We start from the raw sequence: 19384 nt of genomic DNA, 5'->3' as shown, positions 1-19384 counted from the left end.
TTCTTACAGCCAGACATTCTTAGGCCCATTGTATAGGAAACGCAGCTTCTACTTTTTCAGTCAAAATTTGGAAATTCTCAACCAAATTGCACCATATTTGAAAAGAGGAACATTGAATGATTCATAATCCAACAAAATATCAGTTGATTATAAGTTGACAGTAATTTATAAGAAAAAGAGCCAACAATCAAAGATATAAAGCAATGGTCATCTTAATTTGGCATACAAAATACATTACCAACTTATTATTTAGTTTTAACTTTAAAGCAAGCATGCACATAAATTAATCAAAGATAAAATACAGTCCTATAGTACATTTCCCCCGTTGCCCCAAAAGAAAAAGTACACCGATTATCTTGAGCATTTGCATCGATTTTCATTAAACCAATGAATCCAATCGGTTCACATCGGTTACCAAATTTACATCGACTTGCATCATTCGGGAACCACTTCTAGTTTTATATTGCTCCATTTGTCCAACCTTTTAGAAGCTTCTTCCACCTAAAACAAACATAACGTCCGATTTTGTTTTTCAAATCAATGAAACATTGATATGAACACATAGGAAAACGCATAGTTACCTCTTTTGTCCAGTCCGTTCTAAACGTGACCCACGCCAATATAACGGTTTGTATAAGCGTACCACATATCATTCCCGTCCATATACCCTAAAATACCATCAAAATTTGAAGGGTGTGATTAGTATTTTATTAGTAACATTATTAGTACGAAGATCACTGGATAAAATGAATAACTAAATGTAAGTATCTGAGTTTTAAAATGAATGAGAAAAAAATTATCTTGCCTTGGCATCGAATTTGAAGTAAAACCCAAAGAGAGCCCCAAGAGGAATTCCAATAATATAGTAACATCCAACGTTGACTTTTGCCACAAACGTTTGCCAACCACAACCAACCGCAACACCTTGAATAGACATTTTCAAATATTTTTCTTAAACACACATTTCTTCTATTTTGATTTGTAATATTGCGGTGTTAAAAAAAATAAAAAGATTTTACCGGAAAGAACTGGTTGGATTCCATTCAATATAAGTGTTAAGGCAAGAAGTGGACATAGTTCAGAAACCGCAGCTGATACTTTTTCACCCTCAGTGAATGCATAACTCAAAACGTCACGACAAGCCAAAATTACTATGGCTAAGATCACACATGTGATGAACGAATATATGTTAACGATGATTACAGAAAATGCTGCTGATTTAGGATTCCTAGCTCCAAGTTCATTGCTCACTCTTACACTGGATCAATATCAATAGCATCGATTTTTATAGGCTTACTCAATTTAGTTAGAGAAAAAAAAGGAGATCGGGTTCAGTGTGATTTAGCATATTTGAGTGGTTGTAAAATGTAGGAACTTGTATATTTTGGGCGAATATTTTTAGATAGAGGCGTTTTCAATTTTGTATAAATTAAATTGATGAAATGAAATCGAGAGATTGGAACACAGACCTTATCGCTGCATTGAATCCAACAGAGATCATAAACACCCATCCTGAAATCGTCATGCTGGATAAACAAATATAGTAAGAAATCGAGCAAAAATATTACAAAACATTGTTGCTTCTCTTTATACAGTATTTAATTCTTCCAAAATATTTTAAATACTAGTTTGAATACACCCACTTAGAATCTTATATAAAACTACGAGACTGAGAATTTTATATTTTATTTAAAAAATTCAGCCAAAGCCGCTTTAAACTATAATAAATCTCATAAAATCAAATTTTTAATTTTTAATAATATTATATTCTAATTTCTATTTAAAATTTATTTTTGAGTAACTGGGTATTTATAATTTTAATGTAAATCTAATTCCAAATATTTAATTTAATACATCTCCTAATTTTTTTTTTGTTTTACAAGAAAATAAAATTCTATCCTAAAACATAATCTAGCATAGAAATTCTGTATCTATGTGGATAACATAAGTCGGCATGATTCTTGCGCCTCGTTCCACCTCCTAAAATAGTTACTTGAAAATCAATTTAATTAATTAATGAAACAATATTGTATAATGATGACAAAAAAAACAATATTGTTTAATGTCTTCAAAAAAAAAAAAAAAAAAACAATATTGTATAATATCTTCAACAAACAAAGGAGATTATGCACATTTTTTAGTCGGTTATTTGAGCGAACAAAGGATGATTGGTCGAGTCCGAGTAGATAACTTCAAAATTAAAATTAGATATTTAAACATAAAAATACTAATATACAAAAGTAGACAAGATGGAGGATATATGATGCGACCTTAGATTATGTTAGTAGCAGAAGTGTACTCCTACAAACTTAACTTTCATATAACTACAACCAAACTTCGCTTTGTACTCCTACAAAAATATTTGGTATGTGTTATGAAATAACTTATAATTTATAGTATCGAGAAATTTAAATAAGAGTAGAATTTAATACCCGTATGAAGCAAATAACACTACTATAAGTGAGAGAGTTTATTATAAGTAAGAAGAAGAAGATGTAATGGTTCTTTGATTATAAACTCTTGTTCTTGTTTATGGTGTACAAAAGAGTGAGATGAGTGATGGTATTTATAGTGAACAACAATACATAAAATAACAAAGATAGTGCTTAATTTGGTAAATGAGTGGGTGATCATAGTGTTTGATGAGTAGATGATCATAGTGCTTGAGTTGGTAAAGGAGTGGATGATCATAGTGCTTGAGTTTGGTAAAGAAGTGGATGATCATTTCAATGCTTAATTTATAACACTCCCCCTTGATCATCCATCTTGTATTACGTGGTGCCTCGTTAAAAACCTAGTCATGGAAAACCCAATGGGAAAAACCGTAGTAAAAGTAAAAAGAGTACAACTACGTAAGCTCCCCCTCGAATGAGTAGTCATAGAACCTTTAGAACAATGATAGATTTTCATCTCTCAAATTGTAACATTCTCTTTGGTTGTCTATCTTTTGTATGTTCTTTGTTGCCTCGTTAAAACCTTGTCATGGAAAAACCCAATGGAAAAAAAAAAACCATGATAAGGAAAAAGAGTACAACCACACTTACTATCATATTTCTTTCTCTGGAAATAATATCTTCAGGATATGCATTCCAATCAACTCTCTTCAGAGAATTAAGCTTAAGAGAATAAACTCTATTCATTTCTATTATGATATCTAGGGCCTTTAGACTTCTTGTCCATAATTCTCTTTTGACTTAGACAATAGTTTATTGGTCTATTTGGATTTCAAACCAAATTTCTTACATATAATTGTATAGAAATTCGTCTCGTACATACGAATTATTCATTTGTAACTATAGAAGTTACTATTATGATTTTCTTTCTTTTCATATGAAATTACATCTTTCAGTAATGAAAAAGATTAATAATTTTCTTAAATAACACTCTTACGTATGGTATTTCAGGACCAAACATATACGAGCGTCTTAAATAAAATACTTTAAGGATCTTTATGATAACATCTTAGTTTTAGATCTCCAGTTTAGAATACATAAAACAATATAGTATTGTCAAGAGTTTTCTTCCAAAATATAATTTTTCTATAACTCTTCAGGAGTTTTGATTATATTCAAATCATGATTCTATTGATTTATAATCTCTTGATAAATACAAATGGATACATTTGTTAACCTTATAATATTTCATATATTCCATAAAATAGTTTGTTTCAATTCGATCGAATATGCAGAGTTCCCGGGAACATGATTTTGATATCATCAATCCTTCATGGATTATACTTTCAGGGATTAACATTTTTCAAGTGGATTGTTTTATTCAAGTTCTTCTTTATTACCAGACTATAAGGAACTTGAAACTAGTTGCATCTACCATATGAAATTATGTCTCTTCACAATCAATTTCATATTGATCCTTCTTTGTGTGCAACGGTTCATTTACATCTCACTTGTTTTACACCTTTTAGTGTATGGACTACTGGTCCAAATACTTCTCTATTTCACAAGAAGTTTATATCTTTGTCTATTGCATCTTTCTGATTTGGCCAATCATTTCTTTGTGTACACTTTTCAATAGACTTTCTTTCATGATCCTCTTTCTCATTTATTATATCAACTGCTACTTTGCATGTATAATATCATCGACGTCAATTTTCTTATCGGTTCCATTTTGTTTCATACATGACATAACTTATTGAGATCTCTTCATTTGTCTCAGGTACCTGAATTTTCGTCAGTCATGTTTAATTTCTCTTCTGGAGATCATACAAAACTATATTGCCTCGTTTTGACCATTATCAATATATGCTCCTTTTTCATTTACGAGGATTTATCTTTGGAACCAATCTGTCTACCACCCTGCAGGCGTGACTAGCAGTTTGATATTGTTCTTGTAGAACATTTATTCTTATTGGAGCATTTACAGCTGGTATATGTGACTTGATCACTATATTTATATGGGTCGTGTCTGGCAACTGCTTTAGTAAGTTTTGAAATGAATTATCTTTTGGACTTCTATTTCACATTGTGTTTAGCCCGAGGATCAATGATAATTCATTTCAACTTATTTTCTTTTCCAGCTGTTTATTTTCTCCCCCTTATGTTGGAAGTACTAACTCACTTTTAGAATTCATGTATAGCCTTACTTATAGTTTTCGGGGATGGCTCTGGATTCTTAAGTGTCAATAGAGATTTATATCCAACATATATTTCCAACCTCATTAAAAACACATCTTCATTTGAAGCTCTGTGGCGGAGCAACATCCAACATTCTTAGATGAAAATGATTGGTTTCTGATTCTATACCAATGATGGGGAGAACTAGTGAAAATTTATTGGCTTGATGCGATCCAATGTTGCTCAAAATGTTTAGCACTTATCTCAGTGAATGTGCTATAGTCGTTAAAGACTTTAAGAAGTGAATTCACCAATATTATAAAAATGCATAGTGGGTGATCAGTCCACTAACATCTTCGTTATTTATGCCAATATCTTATTTTGGCTGGTGAAAACCATATTACCCTTTTATCTTATGGGTAAGCAACATATGTCAAATCATTCGGAAGAATCTTCTGGTTCTTATATGACTATGCATATGACCTTTAAGTATATATTCGCATTATTAATGAACCAAAATGGTCTAACTGATTCATGCCAAATGTAAACTTCTAGTTTACTATACATTTATCTTCATTATACTAATCTTTGTGTAGTACAATATATAAGAGGCTGTAGATATTTTCTCTAAAATACTTATACTGCTTTGAGAATTATTTCTGATTGAAATGTATATATCATTTCGTTTGCTTATTGTCTCAACATAAGTGTCTCAAAATCTTACGGATTTACTTTGAGAAAAATTCATTAATCTTAGTTTTAGTGTAAACATAATCTTCTGGATGTTTGACTTATCATAAAAAGTGAGATTCTTTAACTCTTCCCCTCGAGAGTATAATACTACAGGTTTATCAATCTCGAATGTATCTCATTTTCTTAATCAACAACATATCCTACATGGGTTATGTATTTTTCGTAGATCCTTTTAACTTTTGATACTTATAAAAATACAATACCTTAAGAACTTTAAATTGCATTCTTAAGAACTTTAAATTAAATTTTTATGTATACTTCTGGAGCATCATATATATCCTCTTTTTAAGCATTCTATAAGTTTTTACTACTTTGTATTGTACACACAATAAATTTTCTTTCATCTTCAGATGAATTCATAATTTCTTTTCTTTATTACCATGTTTATTTTCTCAACTTTAAGTGAGAGTATGAGTTCTATAAAGAAACTCTTTGGACCTTGACCTCATTTATGCTCACGTCTAAAACCACTATTTATGAGTTTTTTAAATGTCATATTCTCTTCAGGAGAATGAATCATAATCAACTAGACGTGATTTATCAATAGATATTTTTCAATATATATGCATCATAAAACAATTTCTTGAAGAAATTTTACTTTTAAACTTAACATCCAACATAGTTGGCTTTATTTACCGACTTCAGGTCTTGTAATCTTTAAATGCAAAATACAAAATGAGCTTTAGGTAATCTCTTCAGGTGATAATACCTTTTTTATATATATTATCTTCCAAAACTTATGGATCTTTTAGAGTCAAGCTTTAAACTTAAAATCCTCAATATAAATGGTAATAAAATCAAAATATTTCAAATATATATAAATATGTATTAACAAAGGTGTCTTATTATATCAGAAAATAAATAAAACTTTCATAGTAATTATTATATAGACTATATTATTACTCTCATGCTTTTTAACAAAGTTTAACCTATCAATCAATTTTAATGAACAAATTTATATCACTGCCAACTTCATGTGCATTGATTTATCTAATCAAGTTTGTTAAACTTGTATATAAAGCATAAAAATACTTATCTTATAAACAGAAGTATATCGGCGATGAAAGTTTCAGCTGTTCACGTTTCTGAATTGGCTGATAACTTGTACATATCTTTCCGAGAGAATACACAATCCTGAAAACTTTAAATTTTTGCTCATATAAACATGGCCATTACATTAGTAAATATCAACATATAATCCAAATTCTTTTATGATATTAGACCAAAGACTAATCGACCACAAAACTAACCGATTACAAATAATTTCTTTTATGATGTTAGACCATGAATCATAAAGTATGTTTCCTTAATACCATTAAACCATGAAGCATATTAAAGTATAATAAGCAAAATTTAATTCATCAAATAACTATTATTCTTACATATAGACAAGCGTTGATATATATATATATATCATTGTCTAAAATGACTATATATACATATATATATATTTAGAATTTCGCAATTTTAAAATGAACCATTTATTATGAACTTCATAATTTAAAAACCGTTTACATTAATCATACAAGCAATTACAAGGAGAAGCGATGTAAAGAAAATTAAACCGATAATCATCTTAAATTCACTCGGAGTAAATTCTCCATCGAATAAACCATAAATAGAAACACAAATAAAAATGGCACATAAAAACAAAAGTGCGCGAATCATCTTTCTTGAAAAATCGGAGGAGAGCGATTTTGAAATTTTTGAGAGAAGATGAAATGTTTTGGATGATGAAATGAAGTGAAAATGAGTTGTATTTATAGATGAAAATTACTGTTCATGACCGTTGGAGAAAGGAGAAATTTTTGAAAAAAATTCTTTGTGACCGTTGGGGTTAAATCGAGTGCACCAAAAATTAGTCCGAAAATATCGTATTAAACGGTCAATCAAATCTATAAAATTTCATAAAAGTGAAAAATTATGACAATGAAATATTTATGTTATATGACAATAAATCATGCGACGGCTCAGCCGATCAATGCATAATATCAAATAAATTATACGGCGGCTCGGCCGACCAATTAATAATAAACAGAATATAAGGCGGCTCGGCCGACCAATAAATAATAAACAGGATATAAGGCGGCTCGGCCGACCAATAAATAATAAACAGGATATAAGGCGGCTCGGCCGACCAATAAATAATTAACAGGATATAAGGCGGCTCGGCCGACCAATAAATAAATTAAATTACTAGTAAATAATATAGGCGGTATTCCGGCCATTATAACATGATATAAATAATAGTAGAGGCGGTATACCGACCATTATAACAGGGTATAAATGATACAAATAAATTTTACCGAATCGCAGAGTGATCGTGCTGATAACGTGTTATGAAATAACTTATAATTTATAGTATCGAGAAATTTAAATAAGAGTAGAATTTAATACCCGTATGAAGCAAATAACACTACTATAAGTGAGAGAGTTTATTATAAGTAAGAAGAAGAAGATGTAATGGTTCTTTGATTATAAACTCTTGTTCTTGTTTATGGTGTACAAAAGAGTGAGATGAGTGATGGTATTTATAGTGAACAACAATACATAAAATAACAAAGATAGTGCTTAATTTGGTAAATGAGTGGGTGATCATAGTGTTTGATGAGTAGATGATCATAGTGCTTGAGTTGGTAAAGGAGTGGATGATCATAGTGCTTGAGTTTGGTAAAGAAGTGGATGATCATTTCGATGCTTAATTTATAACAGTATGTGATTTGATTTTCATATCGAATAACAATATTAAAAGTGTTGTCGAGGTGGCAAAAAAAAAGGGTTGTCAAATGATTTCTAAATCATTCATCAGAAAGTCTATAAACATACATTTTAATGTTGAATCTTTTTTTTTTTGAAAGAATTTAAATTTTATTAAAAAAAACACCTGTTTACAGAGAAACTCTGCCTCATTTCTACAATGTATTACTCATAATCTAAAGACATTTTGTGAATCTATAAAAAAACTTAGTTATCTTCTTCTAAACCAAATTTCCATAGCTTTCTCATATTTATGTTGAATCTCATGATAAATAAATAAATATATATATATATATATATATATATATATATATATACATCAGTATTATAGTGTTTTGTTGAGGAGAGGAAATATATTAAATAATATTCTCTCCGTTAATAAAATATGTATTAATTATACATATTAAAAATATATTAAAGTTGATTATAAATGAAATATTTTTTTGGAATTATTTATTTTCATAAATTTAAATTAATAATATTTCAATAAGTACAGTTAATTGTTCTGAAAGTTTACAGTTCACCATTATTTCCTAACAAAAATGCATAGAAAACTTCAGGCAAAATTTTCACCACTAAAATTTATAATTCATCTTTTTGAAATAAATATTTATTAAATATCTTATCTTCTAAAAATAGAAAGAGTATAAAATATCGTGTTAAACAGAAAAAGTGTATAATATAGTGAATCCTGCTATGAAAAAAATATAGTAAAACCTGAAGCAATTATATCTATAAAAACCATCATATGCATTGTGTTGACATGAAGAATTAAACAAAGGGAAGTAGTGGAGGAAGTAGGAGAAGTGGCCATATCACTTACCAAATGGGGAGGAGTGGCTAGTCCACTACTAGTTAGTGGAGGAAGTGAGAGGAGTGGCCATATCACTTACCAAATGGGGAGGAGTGGCTAGTCCACTACTAGTTATTTATTCTTCCACCATTGAGTGCTTATTGCTTTTGTTTTCTTTAAATACACCATGTATGTTACACAATTAAACACACAATTCAATACAAACATTTCTTTCATTCTCTCAATCTCACAAATCCTCTCATTCTCTTAAATTCGCAAATTTCTCTTCTCTCTCAAATACTTACGGTTACTTCACTCCTTTTTTACTTTGTTCGTGTGCTTCATCACGGTTAAAACACTTAGAAGCTCTCATAATCCCACAAATTATCATGGTATCAGAGCAGCAACAATCTTTGAAACCTTTCTAAATTCCGCAAAATCAAAACTCTGTTTCTAGTTCTTAAACTTTACCTCTGACCAAGTAAATCCTCAAGATGGAGAACAACAACAATAACAACAACCGCATCAGCATACCTGTGACCCTGAAGGGGATTAACTACCTCTTGTGGGCCAGGATGGTGAAGATTGCCCTTGGAGGAAAGGGTTTGTGGAGTCATGTCTCAGCAGAAGCAGCTCCAAAACAAACCACCCAAGGAGAAGATGGACAGGAGATTGTGGTAGCTACTGATGAAGACAAATGGGCTCAGGAAGATCTCATGGTTCTCACGGTGCTCCTTAGCTCCCTAGAACCCGCCATCATGGAGTCTTACTCCTACTGTGAAACTACCAAGCAGCTGTGGGATACACTCTACAAAGTGTATGGAAATACCTCCAACCTTACAAGGGTCTTTGAAGTAAAAAGAGCTATCAATACCCTCAACCAAGGAGATATGGAGTTCCAGCCTCACTTTGGCAAGTTCCGGTCTCTTTGGGCAGAGATGGAACTACTCAGACCACATACTACCGACCCTGCCACTCTCTTAACCAGGCGTGAAGAGGACAGAGTGTTTGGACTACTGCTCACGCTTAATCCATCTTATGGGAGCTTAATCAAGCACATCCTGAGAGCTGACAAGTTACCTGACCTGGATGAAGTATGCGCTCAAATTCAGAAGGAAGAAGGCTCTGTGGGCTTATTTGGAGGCAAGGGAGACTTAAACATGGCACATCAAGCTGAACGAGCCGTGTCAAACAAGGCAGCTTACAAGCTAGATGAGAAGAAAAATTTGACCTGCGATCACTGCAAGAAGAAGGGCCACATGAAGGACAAATGCTGGATACTACATCCGCACCTCAAGCCCAACAAATTTAGGGACAACCGCCCTCAATACCAAGATGCAAGAGCCAACTTCTCAACTGATGGTGCTGAGCCAACAACACCAATCACCATGGGTATAAGCAACCTAGGTGTGGGAAGAGCTACTGCCTCCACATCAGGCTATGCCACGCCAAGAGCCAATCTAGATGAGACCATCAAGAAGTCTGACTTAACCGCTCTCATCAAGGCTCTCAAGGAATCTGGTATATCTAAAACTCTTGGTATCTCCCTTAATGCTTCTCACAATGCAAATGGTTCTATGAATAATTTTAAATCGGCTAAGCCCTTAGTTATAGACTCTGGTGCTTCTCATCACATGATAAGTGATTTAGAACTGATTAAGAACATAGAACCGGCTTTAGGAAATGTGATGATAGCAAATGGAGATAAAATTCCAATAAAAGGTGTAGGTGAACTTAGATTGTTTGATAAAGAATCTAAAGCTTTCTATATGCCTACATTTGCCTCAAACCTACTGTCTGTTAAAAAAGTAACTAATGATCTCAATTGTCAAGTTACTTTCACGCCTAACAGTGTATACTTTCAGGATATTGATTCTAGTAAGTTGCTTGGCAAAGGTGTTACCAAGGGAGACTTGTACTTACTTGAGGACACAAGACCTGTATCTCAATTATCGTGTGTGTTTCATTCTGTTTCTGAATTCCCTAAAGATGAAATCTGGCATGCTAGACTAGGACATCCCCATTCTCGTGCCTTGAACATCCTGTTGCCTAGTATTTCTTTTAAAAATGAGTGTGAAGCGTGTATATTAGGAAAACATTGCAGAACTGTGTTTCCTAAATCAAAAACCCAATATGAAAACTGCTTTGATTTGATTCACTCTGATGTGTGGACTGCTCCATGTGTATCTAGAGAACAACATAAATATTTTGTGACATTCATTGATGAAAAATCTAAATACACATGGATCACTTTGTTGCAATCTAAGGATAGGGTGCTAGAAGCATTTAAAAATTTTCAGAACTATATTACTAACCATTTCAATGTTAAGATTAAAATTCTTAGATCAGATAATGGTGGTGAATATACTAGCACAGCCTTCAAACAACATCTAGCCTCACATGGAATCATTCAACAAACCAGCTGTCCTTACACACCCCAACAAAATGGTGTGGCTGAAAGAAAGAATAGACACTTGATGGAAGTGGCAAGGAGTATGATGTTCCATACAAATGTACCCAAGCGGTTTTGGGGGGATGCAGTAGTCACAGCCACCTACCTAATCAACCGCACACCTACAAGAGTCCTCTTTGATGCCACCCCATATGAGGTACTAAACAAATCTAGACCATCAATTGATCATTTGCGTGTGTTTGGGTGTGTGTGCTTTGTTTTGATTCCAGGAGAACTAAGAAACAAACTGGAGGCAAAGAGCACAAAGGCAATGTTCATTGGATACTCTACGCACCAAAAGGGGTACAAATGCTATGTACCAGAGACAAGGAGAGTCCTAGTATCCAGAGATGTTAAGTTCATGGAATCCAAGGCCTATTATGATGAGAAGAGTTGGGAGGAACTCAAAGATCTATCTCATTCTGCCTCGGACAGAGCTAACAACCTGAAGATTCTTATGGAAAGACTCGGCATTAACCTAGAAAAGGAACCAGAGAAAGGCCGGGACACTACTCCTTATAAAGAGACCATGGTTCATAACACTGAAGACTCTCATCCTGACCATGAAGGGGGAAAGAAGATCAACCGGCGCAAGCTCAACCTGAAGAAAACCCAGTATTATCTCATGATCAAGATGAGATGGGACAACCAGACACTGAAGCTCAAGAAGGAGAACCAAGCAGCAGTAATGAACCTGAGCAGACACAAGTCCTAAGGAGAAGTACAAGGATCAGAAGACCAGCCTCAGATTGGGTTAAAAATGATTTTGTTTACTACAATGCTCAAGCTGTGGCACATCCAGAAAGTGGATTATGCTCCCTAGCTCACTATCCAGAAGAACATCAAGTCTTTATGAGTTCATTGGACCTGGAATGGATACCAAGAACATATGCAGAAGCTATGGAAGATGATGAATGGAGGAAATCGGTGGATGATGAAATGAGGGCCATGGAGAAGAACAACACCTGGTATGAGACAGAACTTCCAAAAGGGAAGAAAGCCGTGACCAGCAGACTCATACATACCATTAAGTATCTTGCAAATGGGAAGCCAGAAAGAAAGAAGACCAGACTGGTGGCAAGAGGATACACACAAGTGTATGGAGAGGACTATCTAGACACCTTTGCACCAGTGGCCAAGCTTCATACAATCCGGATTCTACTCTCATTAGCAGTGAACCTAGAATGGGACCTTTGGCAAATGGATGTGAAGAATGCTTTCCTGCAAGGAGAACTAGAAGATGAAGTGTATATGAAACCACCTCCGGGGATGGAAGAAATGGTGAAACCAGGGAATGTCCTTAGACTCAGAAAGGCAATCTATGGCTTGAAGCAATCACCAAGAGCTTGGTACCACAAGCTAAGCACTACATTGAATGGAAGGGGATTTGTGAAGTCTCAAGCGGATCACACACTCTTCACTCTCACCAGCAAGCAAGGAATTATAGTAATTCTAGTCTATGTGGATGACATCATCATCACGGGTAGTGACAAGGAGGGGATCAGTTTAACCAAGACATTTCTCAAGGCCGCATTTGACATCAAAGACCTGGGAGAACTGAAGTACTTCCTTGGCATTGAGATGTGCAGATCAAAGGAAGGATTATTCATGTCCCAAAGAAAGTATACCCTGGACATATTAAAGGAGGCAGGAGATCTTGGAGGAAGACATGCCAAGACACCACTTGAAGAAGGTTACAAGGTATTGCGAGAGGGGGAGTATGAAGACACTCCATTTGAAGATGTCAAGCAGTATAGACGGATGGTTGGGAAGCTGATCTATCTAACCATCACTCGGCCAGATGTGTGTTTCGCAGTTAATCAAGTGAGCCAGCACATGCAAACTCCCAAGGTTCATCACTGGAACATGGTGGAGAGGATTCTAAGATACTTAAGAGAAGCGCCAGGACAAGGTGTATGGATGGCTTGCAACAAGAACACTGAGGTGATAGGATACTGTGATGCAGATTGGGCTGGAGATAGAGTAGACAGAAGGTCAACCACCGGTTATTGTACATTCATTGGAGGGAATCTTGTCACTTGGAAGAGCAAGAAACAGAAAGTAGTATCTTGTTCAAGCGCAGAAGCAGAGTACAGATCAATGAGGAAGCTAACCAGTGAGCTTATCTGGATAAAGGGGCTTTTAGGCGACTTGGGAATTGAGATCACCTCTCCCATGACCATGCACTGTGACAACCAAGCCGCAATACACATTGCATCCAACTCAGTCTTTCATGAAAGGACAAAGCACATAGAAGTAGACTGCCACAAGGTCAGACAAGCAGTGGAGCAGCAAGTGATTCTCCCATGTTATACAAGAAGTGCGGATCAGCTGGCTGACATCTTCACCAAGGCGGCCAGTAGCAAAGTTTGTGAGTCCATTCTTCCAAGACTTGGACTCATAAACCTTCCATGTCAATGATCTCCTCACCGTGGAGTATTCTACTCTTTTTCCTTTGCTTGGTTTTTATCCCAAGTGGTTTTTCCAAGAAAAGGTTTTAATGAGGGAATACTTCATGGCTTTCCAAGCTTGACACTCACTACTGTCAAGCTTGAGGGGGAGTGTTGACATGAAGAATTAAACAAAGGGAAGTAGTGGAGGAAGTAGGAGAAGTGGCCATATCACTTACCAAATGGGGAGGAGTGGCTAGTCCACTACTAGTTAGTGGAGGAAGTGGGAGGAGTGGCCATATCACTTACCAAATGGGGAGGAGTGACTAGTCCACTACTAGTTATTTATTCTTCCACCATTGAGTGCTTATTGCTTTTGTTTCCTTTAAATACACCATGTATGTTACACAATTAAACACACAATTCAATACAAACATTTATTTCATTCTCTCAATCTCACAAATCCTCTCATTCTCTTAAATTCGCAAATTTCTCTTCTCTCTCAAATACTTACGGTTACTTCACTCCTTTTTTACTTTGTTCGTGTGCTTCATCACGGTTAAAACACTTAGAAGCTCACATAATCCCACAAATTATCACATTGTATGCGTGAATACGAAATTTTAAATTTTCAAAAATTAACTTCTACATAAAAATGGTGCGAATGCGATCAAGATTTGGTACAAGTCCCTGCACAGAATGTCTCCTTCTGTTTGGTAATGGAGAAAGAAGAGCCTGGGACGAATAAAATATGATAGTGCGACACCCCAAGCACAATAGGTTGATGGTAAAAGAAAAATCAAATTAAGAGACTATTGTATAATATAGCCCAAAACAAAGACGAAGATGCAAGTAACCGATCATTGGACGAAGAAAGAATGTTTTGTACGACTCCAAGTAAATAATTTGATAGCTACAACCAAACTTCACTTTGTACTCGTACAAAAGTTATGTTATGTTCTTTTCGAACCTAATTGACAATACTAAAAGAATTGACGAATCACTCATCGGAAAAGACTATAACCAACGTATTAATTACGTCGAATTTCAAGATAACAGAATAAGATTGTTTGGTTTCGTTCACGAGCTAGCTATGCCAAAGCACAGAATAAAGTAACGTATAGTATTTTTTTTTTTGAACACGACTTAATTTCATTAAACTTCAATGTTTTTGGGTACAACCATACAACTAGAGGGAATCAAACATCCTCTTTGATTATAAGCATAAACATCATAAGCAAACGAAGCTAAAATAGATAGGTCTTCATGAGAAGATGACAGCGAATTCAAAGCTGATGTAGCGGAAGCTTTATAGGATAGGACTAGAGATCCGTTGATTCTTAGAATACCCGGAAAACTAGGATAATCACAAGGATCTTATTTAGTCTAAAAATGCCTAAAATCAATGTCTTCTTAAATTCGTTGAGATCACCTATGATCTACCGAAAACAAGGAACAAAAGAGAAAACTCTCAATTTTTATTAATAATCAATCAATTGAATACAAACTTAAGCTTAGACGGCTATATATAAAAACACCATAAAACCCTAAAATAATAAAGATAATTATCTAATATTAATAAAACAAATAATAAGATATTTGGAAATATTCCAAATACTTATCTACATCATTCTCTCTGGGTTGGATGGGTTGGAGAAGATTCGCCCTCGAATCTTAGCCGTGGTCTTCAGTTTCAAAACTTTGTCCATGATAACCAAACTTTTCTTTTTCTTTCCTCCTAACCTTCTTCCAATAATAAAATTCTTCACGTGCAAAATAATAATGAAACACTTCATCAATGTTGACTTTGGCATGAGGATGTACCATGTGTATCATGAAGAACCGTGAACTGCTAACCTTATTCTCCACGAGATAGCAAAACATATTTTCAATTGTGCTTCGTTTTGTGTAAGCCCAAAAAAACGTTTGATTTTTCAAATTGCTGCACTCGACGAGACCAAAACAATTATCTTGGAGAGAAAGTTCATCTCTCCGATTGTCCATCCTGTCACACAACTCATTGTCTCCGTCTCGAATCCGACCTTCATCATCATAGACATCAAAAATCGGATCTCCAACAATCTTTATATAGACGGTTTCTTCACTTTCGACGAACAGATTCACCATGATTCAAGAATCGAGTTTTTATTAAGAAACCAAAACACCAGCTCTGATACCACCTGATGTAGCGGAAGCTTTATAGGATAGGACTAGAGATCCGTTGATTCTTAGAATACCCGGAAAACTAGGATAATCACAAGGATCTTACTTAGTCTAAGAATGCCTAAGATCAATGTCTTCTTAAATTCGTTGAGATCACCTATGATCTACCGAAAACAAGGAACAAAAGAGAAAACTCTCAACTTTTATTAATAATCAATCAATTGAATACAAACTTAATCCTAGACGGCTATATATAAAAACACAATAAAACCCTAAAATAATAAAGATAATTATCTAATATTAATAAAACAAATAATAAGATATTTGGAAATATTCCAAATACTTATCTACATCAAAAGCAAAGCTTGAATGCGTCGATAAGAGCTTCACGACAAAGTCGGAGAGCTGAAAGTTAGTCACAAGTGACGTTGAGACCCAGTTTTCACCAACGAGATAAACCAAAGTAGTCTCGCTTGCATCTTCAGGCCCCGTACAGACCACTACATAAGATAACAAGACGGCGTAAAAGCTGGAACACTTACCCGACGTAAAAGCCGAGAAGTCTTCTCCTTTCATAGAAAGGAAGTATGGGAATGAAATCGAACATGGAACATGACTTGGTGAACCCACCAATAATTTCTTCATGAAGTAGATATATGGCAATGCGTACAAATCACAAACGTCGGTGAATCCACCGAAAATCTTTACAAATCTAGTCATACAGTTTAAGACCATACATGCTATAATCGTGTCTCTCACCACGACTCTGTTTTTTAATTGACTAGTAAAAAAACTGACCTTTACCATAAGTTTAGTGGGCCAAGCCCAAAAGAAAGGTAAATGAGGCCCAATGTCAGCTGAAAGACCCAAGATGCACTCGTAACCTAGGCTGAACTTGCCGCCGCCGTTGAAGGAGCTATCACCGAGACTGCTTTGTTGACGGCCAACCAGGCTACGGAGGAGACTAAACGCAGGCATCATCATCGTGGGAAACGAGAGGGATAAGAAGCTTCTGAAACTCTTCAGATCAAGCCAAGGGCTGCTTTCAGATCTGGTGTCGGATGAAGTAAGGGGCACCTCAAACGGTGGATGAAAGAGCTCGTCGGTTCCCGGAGACAGGAAGAGAGGGCTTCTTTGAGAATATGGAGTCCTCGCCGGAATTTGAACAGAGGAAGCGCTGGCGCCCAAGGAAGTACGACAGTCACCCGTAAAGAAAACGTCGGGGCTTTTACCCGAAAAGCATTGAACAGCAGCAGCGGAGAAAACTTCCAGACTCAACGCTGATGAGAAGACCAACCTGAGGGCAAGTGAGGCCGATAGAGGTGGTTCTATGAATCTTCTTATCTGTCTTCGTCGCATAGAGCTTCGGATCTTCTCTCCACCGCATAATAACAGCTTTATGAACGGTGAAACACAGAGTAAAAGGTATGAAAAGAACATAGCTATGAAAAGGAGGCATAGGTGGACCGGTGACTGTGAGTCCCGGCGCCGGCGAGAAACGCCTTCACCGGCGCCAGAAAAGGAAGTCATAATGGGTGTCTCTATTACTGTGTCTGAGAGCGTCTCATATGTATTATCTATACACTGAAAACGCCAAGTTGTTGTCGTTTTTTAAGTAACGTATAGTATATGATTGTCTTTTTGGAAGAGAAAAAAAGAGTATTACTATTGTCTAAAATAATGGAATATTATTGTCAATCTTCTTTTACGAAGAAATTAACAAAGATATTGATTAAAAATTGTTAACAAGAAAAGGTTTTTATAGAAGGAAATGAATTTTTATTATCTACAGATGATTTTCCTCTTTCTTTTTCCTGCCAACCATTTTATTTTCCTATTTATAACAAGAATTGAACTAGTTAAATATTTCTATATTAAGAAAATATTTTTGGAAAAGACTTACCAAATGGAGAGAGAATCAAGAGCAAGTTCCGGATTCTCGAGTAGTCCGGCGAGAAGAACCAAGATCTGAAAATACCAAGTCTCAAGGCAAAGCATCACGGCGGATGCGGCAGAGAGTTTAAAGAAACTCGGTAGCCCCGAGAACGCTTGCACACTAAACCCTCTCCACGTCTCACGACACCGTTCACTCGTCACAATATAAACGAACTGAGCCACCACTATGATCCACCACGAGAGGCTGAGCACGAGCGACGCCCCGAGTAAACCCCACCCGAGCTTGTAAACAGCGAGCCAGCTTAGGAGAAGATGAACGAAGAGACTGCCGGTTGCAATGTAAGCACTAGGAGAAACGATGCTTTGCGCCTGGAGGAACTTTTGGATAGGGAAGTTCATCGCGTAGGCGAAGATCTGAGGGATAAGGCCGTAGACGAAGATAGACGCCGCGGAAGCGATCTCCGGCGACTCTCCAAGGAAAAGCAGAATGGGTTTGGAGAAAACGTATATTATTGTGAGGAGGACGCCGGTGAGCGTGAGCAACACGGCGGATCTCTGGAGATAAACGCCGACCATATCGTACTTTCTCCCTCCGAACGCTTGTCCACACAGCGTCTCCACTGCACTCCCCATCCCTAGCTACATATTTTCAAAGTTTGGGACTTCAAAATTATTGTTTTTATTTTATTTTGAACGAACAACTTCAATATTATTACAAAAACGTATAATCGCAAAACATAACTAAAAGATCATGTTTTTACCATGAGACCGTAAGCGAAGACTTGTATTCCTGTGTTTCCGAGAGAAGCGGCAGCTAATTCTAGGTTTCCGAGATGACCGGAGAAGATTTGAGTAGACATAGACATGAGGTAGTTTATCATATAGACTACGACAGCAGGAGCAGCAAGCTTGAAAAGGAGTTTAGATTCAATCATGGTGGCTTTACGTAGGCGGGGGAACAAGGGAGTTTCTAAATCGGAAAGCACTCTCTCCAACTCGCCGTTGCTGGATTCCGGCAACGGAGAAAGCTGTGGCTGCAGAAGCTGCTGGTATACGCCATCGTTTTGAGAGGAGTCCATGAGATTCTCGCTTAAGGATATGTGTGGTATGTGTCAGTTTAAGTGTTGGTGTTTTGGAGGGTGGCGAGTGGCGGCTATATGTACACTCGTGATTCTCGCTTGATGATGTTTTTTTTTGTTTGTTAATTAGTCAGATATTCTGCCGAGGCATGATTGTGTGAGTGTAAAAGTCCACGTAATTTTTTCGTATACCTAACCAGTCCCACTTTTTATCTAATTAAAAAATTACCATTTAAATTTGAACTTGTTCACAGCCTATTAGAAAAAAATTATAACATTCCTAATTATTTGGTTATACAATATAACTTTCTTTAAAGAAAATAGAATATTCCACTTTTACTAAATACAATAAAACAGTAATAAAGATAAAGATATACTAGGCAATAATTCGCGTATTGCGCGAAATGTGATTATTAGTTTTGTTATTTTTTAATAAGGAGATATTAATCTGTTTAATCTGGATATCAGTTCGATTTTAAGTTGTTTTTTGGTTTTTAATCTCCTAAAATATACCTATCATTTTAAATCAG

At 35.4% G+C, this 19384-nt stretch overlaps 1 protein-coding gene across 1 annotated transcript; it reads right to left on the bottom strand.

The window, feature by feature from the left end:
• Positions 1-192: 192 nt before the first annotated feature.
• Positions 193-18934, bottom strand: LOC106389380 (protein DETOXIFICATION 40-like). Its single transcript, XM_048753233.1, has 7 exons — positions 18537-18934; positions 17783-18414; positions 1470-1526; positions 1020-1258; positions 806-924; positions 582-668; positions 193-501 (listed from the first exon to the last, which is right to left on the bottom strand). The coding sequence occupies exons 1-7, from the start codon at positions 18852-18854 to the stop codon at positions 436-438; spliced, it is 1518 nt and encodes a 505-aa protein (XP_048609190.1). The 5' UTR covers positions 18855-18934; the 3' UTR covers positions 193-435.
• Positions 18935-19384: the final 450 nt, after the last annotated feature.

This window comes from Brassica napus, chromosome C3 (genome assembly GCF_020379485.1).
Source record: "Brassica napus cultivar Da-Ae chromosome C3, Da-Ae, whole genome shotgun sequence".
Taxonomy (NCBI): Eukaryota; Viridiplantae; Streptophyta; class Magnoliopsida; order Brassicales; family Brassicaceae; genus Brassica; species Brassica napus.
This window is presented reverse-complemented; position numbering and strand designations above follow the sequence as displayed.